The sequence below is a fragment of the Mobula birostris genome, chromosome 19, assembly GCF_030028105.1.
Source record: "Mobula birostris isolate sMobBir1 chromosome 19, sMobBir1.hap1, whole genome shotgun sequence".
NCBI lineage: Eukaryota > Metazoa > Chordata > Chondrichthyes > Myliobatiformes > Myliobatidae > Mobula > Mobula birostris.
Window position 1 is genome coordinate 51,773,923 of NC_092388.1, and position 16,847 is coordinate 51,790,769.

At 38.1% G+C, this 16,847-nt stretch overlaps 1 protein-coding gene across 5 annotated transcripts in view; it reads right to left on the minus strand.

Moving 5' to 3' along the window:
• The window catches only part of LOC140212590 (lysine-specific histone demethylase 2), a 63,105-nt gene that overhangs the window by 35,114 nt on the left and 11,144 nt on the right, over positions 1-16,847 (minus strand). For 4 of the 5 annotated variants that reach the window (XM_072283568.1, XM_072283571.1, XM_072283569.1 and 1 more), the window contains exons 3-7: positions 16,307-16,428; positions 13,981-14,070; positions 12,856-12,967; positions 7,614-7,730; positions 545-583 (exon numbers count right to left, since the gene is read on the minus strand). In XM_072283568.1, coding sequence (XP_072139669.1) covers positions 545-583; positions 7,614-7,730; positions 12,856-12,967; positions 13,981-14,070; positions 16,307-16,428 — 480 coding nt within the window. Of the gene's footprint in view, positions 1-544; positions 584-7,613; positions 7,731-8,271; positions 9,585-12,855; positions 12,968-13,980; positions 14,071-16,306; positions 16,429-16,847 lie in introns of those variants that run through there. The other variant, XM_072283572.1, reaches the window with a different exon arrangement.

Genomic DNA, 16,847 nt, shown 5'->3' on the forward strand with positions numbered 1-16,847 from the left:
ATTTTAGGGAATATGTATATGCTATGTGGAGAGTCTCACATTCCCTACCCTACATAAAGTTATCCAAAATTTTGTGACCATATCCTCTCACTGAATTCCAATAACACTTCAATTACCACCACTCACCACACTTCCACTATTACCACTCAGCTAAATAAGCAGCATGTCCTGAACTAATTTTCAAAATCCTCAGTGTCCTCACCCTCCATATCACTAGAGTTTTCTTTCTCTTCAAAGCCCTTTATAATCATGCTGCTTCCCAACTCTGGTGCACATTTCCAATTTTAATCCATTATTGGTAAACCTTGCTTTCATCCGAGATCTTGAACTTCCTCCCTAAACCATTCTCACTTTCATTCTTATAAGACTATTACTTTAACAAAATGTTTGGACATAGAGTCTTTTTGTGAATCAATGACGAATTCTGTTTGTTTATGCTCTTGCGAAGCAACTTTGGCAAATTTTTTGACGCACTACATAAACGCACATGTTGCATTCACTTCTTGGTGGTACAAAGCTCCTGGGTTCAGTCATTAATTCTTACCATATCTTCAGACAAAGAACAGGGGTCTGCATTTTCACCCTGGATAGAAGCAAAAGAAGACTTTTTAAAAAAAAACACACAAGGATGCAAAAAAAAAAACCCGAAGTAGTATAAATGATTTCTTAGATAGTCAGTAAAATCGCATCCACATTCCCATCTGATCAGCATATTCTCAAACTATATTCCCTCAACCTACATATCAACCTTCACCTTTGCTCAGTTCATCGATGATACAAAGATTGGTGGTGCTGTATAGTGTAGAAGATTACGAAAGGATACAGCAAGATGTAGATAAATTGCAGATATGGGTAGAGAAATAGCAGCTGGAAGTGTTACACTTTAGGAAATCAAATGCAAAGGGATACCACACTGCAATGGTAAACCTTTGGTGTTGATGTGTAGAGGAACCTTGGGGTCCAAATCCATAGCTCTCTGTAATAACTGCACAAGTTAATAGGATGGTAAAGAAGATGTATGGTATAGTTGCCTTTGCTAGTCAAACCACTGAGATCAAGAGTCTGGAAATTATGTTATAGCTTAATAAAACTCTAGTTAGGATAAACTTAGAGTATTACATTCAATTCTGGTCCCATCATATTAAAGAAGTGGAGGCTTCAGAGAGGGTGCAGAAGAGATTTACTAGGACCCTGCCTGGATTAAAGGGTATGTGCTATAAGGAGAAGTCTGACAAGCTTGAGCTCTTTTCTCTGAAGCACCAAAGGTTGAGGGGAGAACTGATAAAGATTTATGTGAGGCAGAGACAGTGGGTACTTTCCTCTCAAAATGTCTAATACAAGAGGACATGCATTTCAAGTGAGAAGAGGCAAGTTCAGAGGGTGGTGTATAGGACAAGCATTATTTTCAACACTGAGTGTGGAAGATGTCTGGAATGCATTGCTGGTGTGGTGGAAGCAAAAATGATAGAGACATTTTAGAGGCTGTTCCATTGGCACATGAACATGCAAGGAACAGTGAGACATGATCATTGTGTAGTAGGGAGATTAGCTTAGTTAGGCATTTAATTATTATATTAATTAGTTTTGCACAACATGTGCTGTACTGTTCTATGTTCAGTTTCTCCCCAGTTTTGACCTTTAACATGGTTAAAGAATTTAATAAAATGTCATCCTTAATCCATGAACCTACAAGTAAAACCTAATTAAACAATCACAAGCTCTTTGTAATCCAAGAATTATACATCCATGTTATCTACCTAAAGTTCCAAGTAAAGTTTATTGTCAGAGTACATACATGTCACCATATACAATTCTGAGATGCTTTTTCTGAGGCCATACTTAGCAAATCTATTGAACAGTAACTGTAAAACGTAAACATCAGGAAATGTAAAATAAGCAAACTCTGCAAATGCAGATATAAATAAATAGCAATAAATAACAAGCATGAAATAACAAGTTCAAGAGCTCTTAAATGAGTGTAGTTATCCTCTTTTGTTCAAGATCCTGCAGTTGAGAGGTAGTAACTGTTCTGGAACCTGGTGGCAAGAGTCCTGAGGCACCTGTACCTTCTACCTGATGGCAGCAGCGAGAAAAATGCATGGCCTGGGTGCTGAGGATCTTTGATGATGGATCCTGCTTTTCTACAGCAACATCTCATGTAGATGCACTCAGTAATTGGGAGAGTTTTACCTGTGATGCACTGGGCCGAATTCACTACCTTTTGTAGGATTTTCTGCTCAAAAGGCATTAGTTACCTAATTTATAATATCCTTGAAAAGTATAAGACAACCCCTTCAAGACCATATAAACTAGAACTGAAATGCATTATCTTCTGCCGAAGTGCAGTTATCATGCCCTTAAAAATGGACTAAGGCATTCTGGTGGTAACATATCAGGCCAATGTGTCTATGGTTTCCCATGTTCTCTTTCTGTTAAACAGCAATGAAAAAATTCCAAGGCAATGCAGCTTAATAGCTGTATGCATCCACCTTCTGCCTTCCCCATTGTTTACCAAGCCAAATAAAATCGTAGCACAATGTTATAATGAATGTCTTCTGTGGACAAGCATCGACCTACAATCAATCTCTTCTCACAAGGTTACTTCAATAAACTAAGGTAAACAAAGTACAGCTCAATATCCTATCTAAAGATAAACACACTGAATTGTCAATTTTAAACCAAGAGATGAAATTTATACAAAGCATAACATTCTGACAAATTCAAGTTGATTACAGTGTAGGAGCCATGTCCCTATTTTCTTTCTGTATTGTATTTGTTTTGCACATTCATAATGGGAAATTTCTCATGTGGGTTGGGGCATGGTAGAAGCAAATAAGTATAGTTATGTATTCATGCTTTGTCACCTCAGTTTAGTTTAGTTGGAGAGCCAACCAGGGAATGATATTTTTTGTTGACTGCCAACTTAGCTTAGTCATGCTTATTTCTAACATCGCTATAAAATTTATTGCTTTGGTTTGTTTTCAAGTAAATCGCTATCCTTGGTCAACAAGAAAAAAAATGTTATACCAAATAAACACCAGTCTATGGCAAAGGAATGCCTCAAACCTGCTGTTGAAACTGGAGCAGCTTGCGATGGAATTATCTGCGACTTTTGGTGACTCATGATGTGTATTTATGGTTTGAACACAGTTTTGAATGGTCAGCTCTGCCTGACCATTGCTCAGTTGCATGGTGTATGCATGAAGGCTTATCGCTTTGTTTTACTGAAGTATCAACATTTGAATTAAATGCTGTTTGGTCTGGTTTATGCGCTGTGGATGCCTATGCATGTTGTCTGTTTGTTGCCTACATATCATCGGTGTATTTTGTAAATGTGTTGTGGGTGAACAAAGTTAATTGCAAGTTGTGCAATAAGGAGAAAGCAACATGAGTGAATCGAAGCAACTCTGTTGTCAGCAACCCTGCAGTTTGGGGATATCAAAACAGAAATTAAACTTACTACTAAAGCTAAGGTTAATCAAATTGAAGGTCGAAAGGAGTACCAGACAAATGTGGACAAAATTAAAGGTTTAATACTATCAATTAAGGATCTTATAAAAAATAAAGAAAATTCCTTTCAAGTGCAATCTTATCTTCAGGTCTTGACTAATCTGTGAAGCTGTTGCTATGCATATCACACCCTAATCTCGTTAGTACCCAAGGACAAACAAGGAAAACAAAATAGATGTTTTCCAAAAATCGATAACAATGGTAGTGCTTTCACAGAGGTTATAAAACGTGTTCTATTGAAGGTAATGTTGCTTCAACGAGTGAATGCGTCAACTTCCATCGGACAATGTTCCTCAAAGTCCAAAGCATGTTTTAACTACACGTATAGCAGATGACTCACAAGATGTCAAACCAAGTGACAGTATATCAAATGTCAATGCTCCAACTTCTGTTGCAGGAAAAAAAACCTTCTGTTTCTTCTACCTCCTTTGCACACATTAAATCAGCGGCTGATTTAGCTGCATTAATGATACATTGACAATTATTGAAGGACAAACATGCATTGGAGGAGCAAGAGGAAGGACAAAGAAGGAACAGCTTAAGTTGGTGGAAGAAATTGTTGCATAGTTGGCCAAATTTAATGTGCTAAGGGCTTCAAGTGTAGCCAGTGCTAAAAATGCTCCAGCAGGACAGTCTTATGCTGTGAATTCTATACTGAAAAGCCACAGAGGAAAATAAAAACACTCTAGGTCAATGTTGGTTCACTTGTTCCTCAAATGTTTGAGATGTACAAAACTCCTAAGAGTTAGCTCAGGGTGGTTACTCTCACCTGCACTAATGAGGCACTCTGTACCTATGTCATATCCAATAGCTCAAAGTGCTCATTGGGTCCTTCACTTACAGCATGGAAACACTCTCGTTTCAGATGACAGATTTCAGAACAGTATTATTGATATTATGAGCAAGCAAAATGAAAAAGCAACCTTATTGGCACAATACATTTCACTTTGGCCTAAAAGTGAGACCCAAATCTTCGATGTCCATCTATTGCAGTATCATGCATTCATGAAGGTTTTTGCAACTGCCTCTATATCCTTGAACAGTACACCAGGGTCGCTCTAGAGAACTTGTCAGCAGTTGCCAGGTTAGATAAAGGCTAAGGCTTTATTACAGGAATATTTTTGGAAATTGCATGCACCTACATGTGAAGGCTTTTCTTTGGTATCTATCAAATCTGAAGACATGTAAGCTCTTCAAAACCACAGTCCTTTTCTTCGAGGCTGTTGCAATGACATGGAAGTGGTGCAGGACATGCCTGCCAATATGTTGATTGTTGTAAAGAAATTGCCCTATACGCTTATGGATAAATGGAGAACAGTGGTTTGTAAACTTTAGAAAGGGCAACCCATAAGATCACTGATTTTATTGAAAGGCCAGCAAAGATGGCAACAGACCCGATAGTTGAGAATATACAGGATGATCCATCACCTCAAACACATGGGATCATGGGAAGAGTCATTAAAGACTTTCCAGACAGAAAAGGATTTGTGCAGCAGGTAAAGACAAAGACTAAGACCAGCTGTCTGGACAGGCCTATAACCAGGATGTCTTCTACAGGAGGCTGAAATTTGAGGAGCTACAGCTCTAGAAGCTTCATCTTTGACTTGATAGAGAGTGGTAGTAAAGAGCACTCTGTACTGGTCTAAGTGCTGGCAACTTCCGGCCTAGATGACTGTTACGTGAATTGACTGGAAGAAGAAAGAGGGCATTTTCATAAATGTTAAGATGTTTATTATCTTTGAAGATATCACATTTTATTTTTGTAGTATGTAATTGTAATTATTATAGTGTAACAATTCGGGGCTGGGATGTAGGAGCCATGTATCGATTTTCCTGTCTGTGTTGCATTTTGTGTTGTGCATTTACTACGGGTAATTTCCCATGTGGGTTTGGATGTAGTAGAAGCAAATGAGTATAGTTATGTATTTATGCTTTGTTAGTTCATTTTAGTTTTGTTGGAAAGCCAACCAGGGAATGATATTATTATGTTGACTGCTAACTTCACTTAGTTATGCTTGTTTTGCTTATTTCTAATATTGCTATAAAATCATTCGTCTTTGCTGGTTTTGTAATAAATGATAGAACGTACTTTTTTCAATGAGGAACCTAGTTATTCTGGAAGTACATCATACAGTATCAACTCCCATACTCAAGACTCTCTGCGGTTTTGGCTTGTTTTCAAGTAACCACTACATACAGTTTTATACATTCAATGCATCTTATTGCTTCAATATTTTAGCTATAGAAAATGTGGAAGCCAGAACGAAACTCAATCTACAATTGTATTAATACTTACGGCAATTATTCATTCACAAGTCAAGACTTTTTGAAAAGCAAACCGTGCTAAAGTGATGATCAAGATGGAAATCTTATTTACAACAGCTACAAATGTTAAAAATGAGTGAAATACCAAAAGGTAAAAATTAAGAACTACAACAGAAACATTGGAAAAACACAGCCAGTCAAATAGCATCTGTGGACAAAGAAACTAATTGACATTTTGTCTCAATAATCTTTCCTCAGAACAGACTACGGACAATTGACTGGGTAATGGAAAAACAGAATTAGATAGGAAAACATGCATTCATTTATAAGAATGAAAAATTAGCTCCAGACAAGCAAAAAAGTGACTTTTCCTTTAATAATAAATAAAATAATGGAATTAACTAGAAGTAATATTTTGAGCACAGATACAAGTATCATTTGGAGTAAGGGTCGGATTTTTGCTAAATCACTTCAACTTCTTCTGGTGAACCCTATTACATCTTTGCTTAGATTTCAGTAAGGGCTTGACAAAGATTGTTGTGAATGATATACATTATATTTAAAACAGTGAAGATTTAGGCTGAAAACATGGTTTGTAAATGTAGTTGAGCTTTTGTCAGGATTACATAAAATTAAGAAATTTCTGAATGGAATGCTCAAGGAACTGTATTGGACCACCATTGTTTTCTACTGACATGATTGGATTGAACTCAGAATTGCAATACAGATTTAATTTTCAGGTGGAACTAAAAGAGTCTTAGCAATTTTTTTTTGTGTGCCATACTCTGCCAGAGCCTTGGCGACCACTTTTTCAAGTGGTTGTCTTAGAGGAAAGATTCTGTGAGTGGTCCCCCACGTCCTTGTCACAGCGCAGTTTTTTTTTTTTACGAGGCCGAGTTGCAAGCTCGATACTCAACCCGGCATGGATGGAAAGCATGCCCGGGAGCGGCCTGACTGGATTTGAACTCGGGAATCTTCGCTCCAGAGTCTGGCGCTGATCTTGCTGCGCCACCAGCCGGACAATTACAGCAATTGCAGTATCAATTACAGTATCCAAAATGCTTAAGCAATTTGCAGTAATGCCAAAGCAACTAAAATGTTAAATGACCCTCGTTCCCACAATATGAGAAACAAATTATATAGTGGTTAGATCAAACCACACCTGGAGTAAGATATTGGGATCTTCCCATCTTGGCACAAACACATTCAAACACACGAAGCAGTGTGAAGAAAATACAAAAGATCAGCAGTTTTAAGAAAAATCTTAACCAAAAAGAAAATGCAGAAAAGTGAACACATTGGTTTACCCCTACAGTGTTGCCTAGTGTCTCTCCTACCTTAATATACTTGAGGCTCATCCCTCTGTTCGTTTTTGTCATCTGTCCTAATACTTGCGTTAAACTGTATGCCATATTGCTCTTTAAGTATTTTACTACATCTTATGTACCAAATGCCTGATGATGCTGAACAGAGAACTCACAAGTAATCTTCTAAGAAAAACATAGAATTAAAAAGGTCAATCTGAAAATATGCATAATATGCATAAATAGCATAAGCAGAACAGCATTTTGTATGTTTGTGTAATTGCAACTAACATGGAAATCAAAATGCTAAGTACTTCAGAGATCAATAGTTTAAATACATTATTGAATAGGGCCCAGATATCATTTTTAAAAATATCTAAATATTTCAGTGGAAAGATTTAAAAGTTCTGACCCAAAATGAAGCTCTGAATAAAGCTCAATATCTTAGTAGATGGTAAGGCACTTCTGTTCAGCTACAAAATGGATGAGAAATACTGTTTATCAGTAAGCTGAATGACACATATTACTCTTCACCTTAACTGCATTATGAGTTTTCAAGCCACAATGGTATGTTTTTGCTGATGCTGCAGTCATCTGGATATCCCTCGTTAATTGCCGCCATTTTGCACAATCAGGCTTTGTACATTGAACCTGTAACAATTAATTACATTGGCATCAATTGGTACAGAAACATTAGAGTTTATTTAAGAATATTAATTTGCCCAATAACATTAGAACTACAGCTCAACTGAACATTCCAAATGTATGAAATTTTCCATTTTAGGTGACAGCAGAAAAGTCAATAGAGTGGTCATAACAGCTGGTACAGTGACAGACTTCAATCTATTTAAAATATTAAATCCAGCAATAATCCAAAGTTCTAAACATTCTAAGGATGTCCTAGAAAACTATGCCTTTGGGTTTCTTTCTCCCAATTAAGTGATGCAAATATTACAAGTTTTTTCTGTAACTCAAATTCTTAACTCCAATTGGAAGTTCAAAGTAAATTTGCTATCAAAGCACATATAAGTCACCATATACAACCCTGAAATTCATTTTCTTGCAGCACATTCAATAAATCCATTAACAGAATAAATGAAAGACTATTTGGGTGTTCAACCAGTGTGCAAAAGACAAACTACGCAAATACAAAAGAAATAAATTATTTAAAAAATTAAAAAGTCATAAATACCAAGAACATAAATGAAGAGTTCTTGAAAATGAGTCCATAGGTGTGGGAATACTTCAAAGTTGAGGCAAGTGATGTTATCTCCCTTGGATCAACGGCTGCTGAATGAGGGGTATAACTGTTCCTGAACCTGGTGTTATGAGTCGTGAGGCTCCTGTACCTGCTTCCTGATGGCAGTAGCAAGAAAGCAGGTCCTGGGTGGTGGGGGATCTTGATGACGGACACTGCTTTCCTACAACAATGTTTCGTGTAGATGTGCTCAATGCTGGGGAGAGATTTACTATGATGGACTAGCCTGTATCCACTACTTTTTGTAGGATTTTCCATTCAAGGGCACTGGTGTTTCCATACCAGGCTGTGATGCAGGCAGTCAATATACTCTCCACCAAGGACCTACAGAAGCATGTCAAAGTTTTAGATGTCATGTCGAATTTTCACAAACTCCTAAGGAGGTAGAGGCACTGCCGTGCTTCCTTTGTAATTGCACTTACATGCTGGGCCCAGGGCAGGTCCTCCGAAAGAGGAATTTAAGCTTGCTGGTCTGCTCCACCTCTGATCCTTCAATGAGGACTGGCTCATAGACCTCTAATTTTCTTCTCCTGAAATGAATAATCAGTCACTTCCTCTTGCTGACAATGTGCAAGAGGTTGTTGTTATGGCACCGCTCAGCCAGCTTTTCAACCTCCCTTCTATATGCTGATTCATAACCACTTTTGACACAGCCTATGACAATGGTGTCATCAACAAAATTGATGGCATTGGAGCTGTGCTTAGCCACACAGTCATAAGTGGAAAGTAACTAGAGCACAGAGCTAAGCATACAATCTTTTGGTGCACCTGTGCTGATAGAGATTGTGGAGGAGATGGTGCTGCCAATCCAAATTGTCTGGGGTCTGCATGTGAGGAAATTGAAGATTCAATGAATGCGGAGCTGTAATTGATAAAGAGCATCCTGTTAAATATATCTTTGCTGTCCAGATGTTCCAGGATTGAGTGAAGAACCAATGAGATGACATCTGTTGTAGACCTTCTGCTCCAGTAGATTAATTGGAGTGGATCCAAGTCTCTTCTCAGGCAGGAATTGGTTCCATCACCAATCTCTCAAAATACTTCACTGTGGATGCAAGAACTACTGGACGATAGTCACTGACGCTGGTTACCACATTCTTCTTAGGTGCCGGTATAACTGAAGCCTGCTTGAAGCATTTGGGTACCTCACACTGCCGAAGCCAGAGGTTAAAGATCTCACTGAACACTCCAGCCTGTTGACCACAGTTTTTTAGTACTTGGCCAGGTACCGCGTCTGGACCGGATGCTTTTCATGGGTTCACCCTCCTGAAAGCTGTGCGCACAAAGTTCAAAGTAAAATTTGTTATCAGAGTACATACATGTCACCACATACAACCCTGAGATTCTTTTTCTGCGGTACTTAGCAAATCTATAGAACTGTAGCTACAAACATCTGGAACTTAACTGTAAATAAGCTGTACAAATGCAGATGTAAATAAACAGCAATAAGTAGAGTGCATGAAATAACAATATGACAGAGTTCTTATGAGTGTAGCTATCCCCTTTTGTTCAAGAGCCTAATAGCTGATGAGTAGTAACTGTTCTTGAACCTGGTAGTGTGAATCCTGAGGCCCCTGTACCTTCTACCAGATAGCAGCAGCAAGAAATGAGCATGGTCTGGGTAGGGAGGATCTTTGATGATGGATGCTGTTTTTTTCACAGCAACATGTGCTCAATAGTTGGGAGGCTTTTACCCGTGATGTACTGGGCGGTATCCATTATATTTTCTAGGATTTTCAACTCAAAGGCATTGGTGTTCCCATACTCAGGCTGTAATGCAGTCAATCAGCATACTTTCCACCACACATCTATAGAAGTTTGCCAAGGTTTTCAATGAAATGCCAAAGCTCCACAGGCTCCGAGGGAAGCACAGGTGCTGTCGTGCTTTCTTCGCAATAATACTAATATGATGGGCTCAGGACAGGTCCTCTGAGATAGTGACACCAAGAAACTTAAAGTTACTGACCCTCTCTATGTCTGATCCTCCAATGAATACTGGCTCATGGACCTCTGGTTTCCTTCTCCTGAAGTCTACAATCAGTTCCTTGGTCTGATTGGCATTGAGTAAGAGGATATTGGTATTATACCACTTAACCAAATTTACAATCTCCCTCCTGTATACTGATTCATCACCCGTTTTGATACAGTCCACAACAGTGATGTCGTTAGCAAGCTTATATACAGTGTTAGAAACATAGAAAATAGGTGCAGGAGTAGGCCATTTAGCCCTACGAGCCTGCACCGCCATTCAGTGTGATCATGGCTGATCATCCAACTCAGAACCCTGTACCAGCCTTCCCTCCATACACCCTGATCCCTTTAGCCACAAGGGCCATATCTAACTCCCTCTTAAATACAGCCAATGAACTGGCCTCAACTGTTTCCTGTGGCAGAAAATTCCACAGATTCACCACCCTCTATGTGAAGAAGTTTTTCCTAATCTCGGTCCTAAAAGGCTTCCCCTTTATCCTCAAACTGTGACTCCTCGTTCTGGACTTCCCCAACATTGGGAGCAATCTTCCTGCATCTAGCCTGTCCAATCCCTTTAGGATTTTATACATTTCAATAAGATCCCCCCTCAATCTTCTAAATTCCAATGAGTATAAGCCTAGTCGATCCTGTCTTTCATCATATGAAAGTCCTGCCATCCCAGGAAACAATCTGGTGAACCTTCTTTGTACTCCCTCTATGGCAAGGATGTCTTTCCTCAGATTAGGGGACCAAAACTGCACACAATACTCCAGGTGTGGTCTCACCAAGGCCTTGTACAACTGCAGTAGTACCTCCCTGCTCCTGTACTCGAATCCCCTTGCTATGAATGCCAGCATACTATTCACCTTTTTCACCGCCTGCTGTACCTGCATGCCCACTTTCAATGACTGGTGTCTTATGACACCCAGGTCTCATTGCACCTCCCCTTTTCCTAATTGGCCACCATTCAGATGATAATCTGTTTTCCTGTTTTTGCCACCAAAGTGGATAACCTCACATTAAATTGCATCTGCCATGAATTTGCCCACTCACCTAACCTATGCAAGTCACCCTGCATCCTCTCAGCATCCTCCTCACAGCTAACACTGCCGCCCAGCTTCGTGTCATCCGCAAACTTGGAGATGCTGCATTTAATTCCCTCATCTAAGTCATTAATATATATTGTAAACAACTGGGGTCCCAGCACTGAGCCTTGCGGTACCCCACTAGTCACTGCCTGCCATTCTGAAAAGGTCCCGTTTATTCCCACTCTTTGCTTCCTGTCTGCCAACCAATTCTCTATCCACATCAATACCTTACCCCCAATACCATGTGCTTTAAGTTTGCACACTAATCTCCTGCGTGGGACCTTGTCAAAAGCCTTTTGAAAATCCAAATATACCACATCCACTGGTTCTCCCCTATCCACTCTACTGTTGGAACTGTACTTGGCTCACAGTTGTAAAACGAGTAGAGCAGGGGGCTAAGTACACATCCCTGTGGTGCTCCTGTGCTGATGGAGATAGTGGAGGAGATGTTTTTGCCAAATTGAACTGACTGGGGTCTGCAAGTGAGGAAATCCAGAATCCAATTGCACAAGGGGGCATTGAGGCCCGGGTCTTCGAGTTTATTGACTAGTTTTGAGGACTAACGTTATTAAAAGCTGAGTTGTAACATTGACCTCGGAGATTGAAATCACAGGATCATCGGGGCTGTGCGAGTTGCGTGATGGTTCCTCTATGCTTTGATGGTCAAAGCCAGCAAAGAAGGAATTGAACTCATCTGGAAGGAAACCCTGTTGTCACCCACGTTGCTTGATTTTACTTTATAAGAGGTGATAGCATTCAATCCCTGCCACAACAATCGAATGTCGCTCGTGGAATTAAATTTAGTCCGGAATTGCCACTTTGCCCATGAAATGGTGTTCTGGAGATTGTACCTGGATCTCTTGCAACTTTCTTGGTCACCAGACGTGAATGATCTGACCCTCAGCAGATTGAAGATCTCAATAGTTCATGCAGAGCTTTTTGAACCAAAGGGGATAATTTCACTCAACATCATAATTGTTCCCACACCTATGGACTCACTTACAAGGACTCTTCATCTTATGTTCTCTTTATTGCTTATTATTTACTATTATAACCTTTTCCTTTTTATATTTTCAGTTTGCTGTCTTTTGCACAAGGGTTGGGGAAGACTAAATTATTTTGAAGGGATACACTCATCTACAACAGTTTTAATAAAGTCCATGACAAGCATGATACATTCATTGAGATCCCCAGATGAGTGCTTGAGCACGGCCCAATCCACTGACTTGGAGCAATTCCATAGCCGCTCCTCTGCCTCCCGTGACCATCTCTTTATCCTAATCTTTGGAGCTTTGCTCTTTAGCCTCTCCCCGTATACAGGTAGCAGGACAGCCAAGTGATCCAATTTACCGAAATGGCATTCCTCAATAGTAAACTAAGTAAAACATTTTTGTACCTTCTGGTGCAATTTGAAATCAGAATATGAATTTGAATATTAGCTTCTAGTCGTGGAACTTACCCAGAAAGGAACCAATTGATCAGCCATGAATGCTTTCAGGCTTGGCTCACTTTTGCCATTGCTGGTCCAAATTCTTTTCCAGGTAGCATATTTTTCATATCCATCTTTGTGGCTGAGGAAAATTTAACAATAAACATAACAATATGCATTAGGAAAATGTCTACATTATTGTAAATATGAATAAGATTGAGAAATTCTGATAACCAATTATCAGTCGGAAATCCAAAATATTAAGCAGCCAGTTCACTGGAGTCTCATTTCCCATGCTCCCTTTAAATTCACTAGAATCATTAGAAAATTCGTCAATTGCCATCTGATATCTAAAATATTTTAAACGACATTAAGCTGTTGTATGTCACAAGCCCCCAGATAAAAACATTGCAGATTTTTCTAACAATTCATGACTTTATTAAAAATCTTAAACACCACTGTGAAACAAAGCAGTATCTCAGTGGATGCTTTTGTACACCAGACTATCAAAACATTTCATCAATAAATTTCAGCACGTTTCAAATTTTGTTGTTGCCGTGTCACCAGAAAATGACAGTAATGTGTTATTTCACAATGTTTGTCAACAAAATATTGGAAAAGGATCATGAACTGTTTATAGAATTTCATACATTACGTGCAATTCATTAAATATTTTTAAGAGTAGGAAATAGAGTTTTGCTTTGCAGTAATGGAAACACATAAAATTCTGAAGATATGTCTACATTCCACATTTCTGTTAATTCCAAATCAAGTTCTATGGCAATGAGATCACCATCTTATTGCCAATAAGATCCAGCAAATTGCACCAAGTTACTTACACAATTGCAAGTAGCCCAGGCAGATGTCCATTTTCAAATATTTCGTCCCAAGTTCTGAGAGTGCTAAAATCAATTAGCACCTTACAAGGTAGGACAAAATAGGGTACCTGTGTACTCAGCACAGAGCAAATCCCTAAAGCTCATCATTTTGAAAAAACTGACTGCAAATAAGTACGAGCACATAGAAGAAGTCCAAATAAAATATTTTATCATATCCTTCAAGATAGGTTTAAAAACAGGATTGCCTGGAAGTTCTCAAAGGTATGATAAGCATTTTAAAAAAGAGATAATTTTTAAAAAATCTCTAGAAATTTACCTGCGGTAACAATGGTCAAAGCACTCATTACAGAAATGTTCTCCACAAGATAAATGGTACCAGCGTGATGTGTAACCATTTTTTGCACATCTAAAATGAAATATATATGAATTTACATTTCAAATTTCCAACGAAATAAATTTTCAAATTTGAGAACTACCATAGGTGCCTAACAAATTGAAGGAACAGGTAACTATGTGTGATAAAGGAAACTGGGAACCAACACATCCAAAAGTGTAGAACAAAGTTCCTAGTTGTAGGGTGGAAATGCCTATAGAGACATGGAGGGTGGAGTCTTGGAGACAGATGAAGAGCCAGTGCAAAGCAACAGGAGTACAGATGGGTGAACAAAATTTGGTGAGGTGCTGGACATGACCAGTAGGGCATAAATGTATAAAGGTTGGAAAACTGGAGGTGATCAGGAGAACGTAATCAAAGTTGAATCCTGAAGTAAAGACATGGATAAAAATGGTGAAAGTTAAAAGATAAAATAATAATTTTTAGATCAACACTAAGCCAAGGAGTTTGCCATTATTGTTAACATGCTGATTCAGTGGAAATGATCAAGAAAACTGACTGAAGTAGACATGAGAAAATTAAGATTGTAACAGGGCTTAAGGTATTTGCATTAAAGGATGGTCAACTCTTCAGCATACATTTGAAATAAATTTTAATTAAGTATTTATTTGCAAATTAAGGCAATATATTAATCTAAAACATGAAGTAGAAGAATAACATTGTTGAACGACTGAAGAACCTTACAGGGCGCATGGTGGTGTAGCAACAAAAGCTGCTTATCTGGGTTTTATCATAAACTCCGACGTTTATTATTTCAGTAACTCCACAAGAAACATATGCTAATTGCACACTGTAAATTTCCCTACTGTGTAGGTTTGTGGGGCAATTCAGGACAGGGGTGGGGAAGGATGTAAGCTATAATCTATTAATGTCATTAAATGCATTTTTTTTTCATTCATTTGGACCTGGGTAATATTGATGTGGTGACAGATTCTTTTTTTTCCAAATGGCTTCAGCTGTTCTGGCAAAAGTACCCTTAGAATACTGCTGCTAGAAGTGAGGGATTCCAGGATCTATATCCATAAACAATGAGGGAGCTGCAAGATATTTTCGAATCAAGGTGCTGTGCAATTTCAAAGTGAACTTGCACATGGTAATGTTCACTTTATCCATCTTCGTGTTTGAAGTCATGACTTAGGAAGTTTGAATAGCCTGGGCAAATAAATACAGTGCCTTTTATTAATGGTACATACTGAAACCACTATTGCGAGTGAAGAAAATATATTTATTGGATCATCAATACAGCAGCAAACAGATTGATTTGATCTGGATGGTCATGATATTCTCAATGTATCTAGGCAAGTGGAAAGTATTCCATTGGACTGTACAGGCTTGGTGGCAAAGGCTCGGCCAGTGATTCAGAAACTATATTGTTCAGAATAGGCTAATAGAAAATATTCCTTTCCCCTCAATCAACAAAACAACAAGTATTGCTTACTAGTTCTCAACTTAATATTTAAAACAAAATCACAGAGAATAGAAGTTCCACATGATGCAAACAAAAAAGATATTAAGTGTTTATTTGAAAGCATTTTCAAAATGGTTACTATTTTTAAAATTCAATTTACATTTCAGATTTTCTAAAGCAAACAAGCAGTATATATTATTTAAAAGATAACAGAACCAAAGGTCCTACTTTAACATTCAACATGGTCAGAAAATGTAAAATACTTGTAATGCTGATTATAGTTTTCTCCCAGTTCTGGATTTATCATCATCTGGTATGGTCATCAGATGATAGCATTTGATCTATATTAGTTTAAAATTTAAAAAAAAACAATTCCACTAAAATTAATAATAAATTGTCATTTTTATCAGTTCAAGATCTGTAAATTCCTTTTCCTCAAACTTTAAATTACAGTTGCCATGCATATTATTCAAGGAGCAGCAATAAAACAGATTTTTGTTGAAACCTGAGTGTGATGTTACGGCTTCATTATTCAAAGAACCCATTCATCATTTCTGTGTGGAATTTGCATACATGAGTTTCTATTGAGTATTCTGATTTCTGCTCACATCCCAAAGACTTGCTGGTAGATTGACTTCTACTGTAATTTATCCCTTAGTGTAATTAAATGGTAAATTAATCAAAAGCCAGTGCATATGTGGTTTAGAGGGACAAAAGAAAATAACGAAATGAACGCGAGTACTAGGTTGGGAGCTGATATGACTGCATGGGCTGTGTCTCCTCTTTCTATGTTATAAGTAATAGTGTTCTTGCAATAAACATAACATTAAATTGACTTGCCTTTCTGCAGCACTTGCAAAGCAAACAGGGTGTGTTGCAGTGCAGCCAGCTTTTTCACATTTTCTGTATTTCTTTTCACAACCTTCTTCCTCTTCTTCAGTTTCAAAAGTTTTCTTTTTGACCTTTATCAAATCCCAAATAAAGGCAATATGAATCTATATTACTGAATTGGAGGACTAACACAACAATTTCACATAATCACTCTCTATGTCATTATTTTAAAAGATAAGTTTAACTATTAAAATTTCAAGTACAATGCAAAATATATTAGGGTACGCCAAATGCTAAGTCTTCCACAGCCATCTTTAAAATAATATGGAATGTAAACCATATGCACCATCAGTGGCATATCACTTACTACTGCTCACATTCATCTGCAAAGCTGTAATGACATCCATCTTGCATCTTCCTAAACTGGGGATTGCAAATAGAACAATGGGAAATTGTGTCTTCAGCAAAAAAACAAAGCAAAATTCTGTGCATGTATCACGAATTCTTAAGAGGATATTTGCAGTCTTGCAAGACCACAGTGATCATTTTG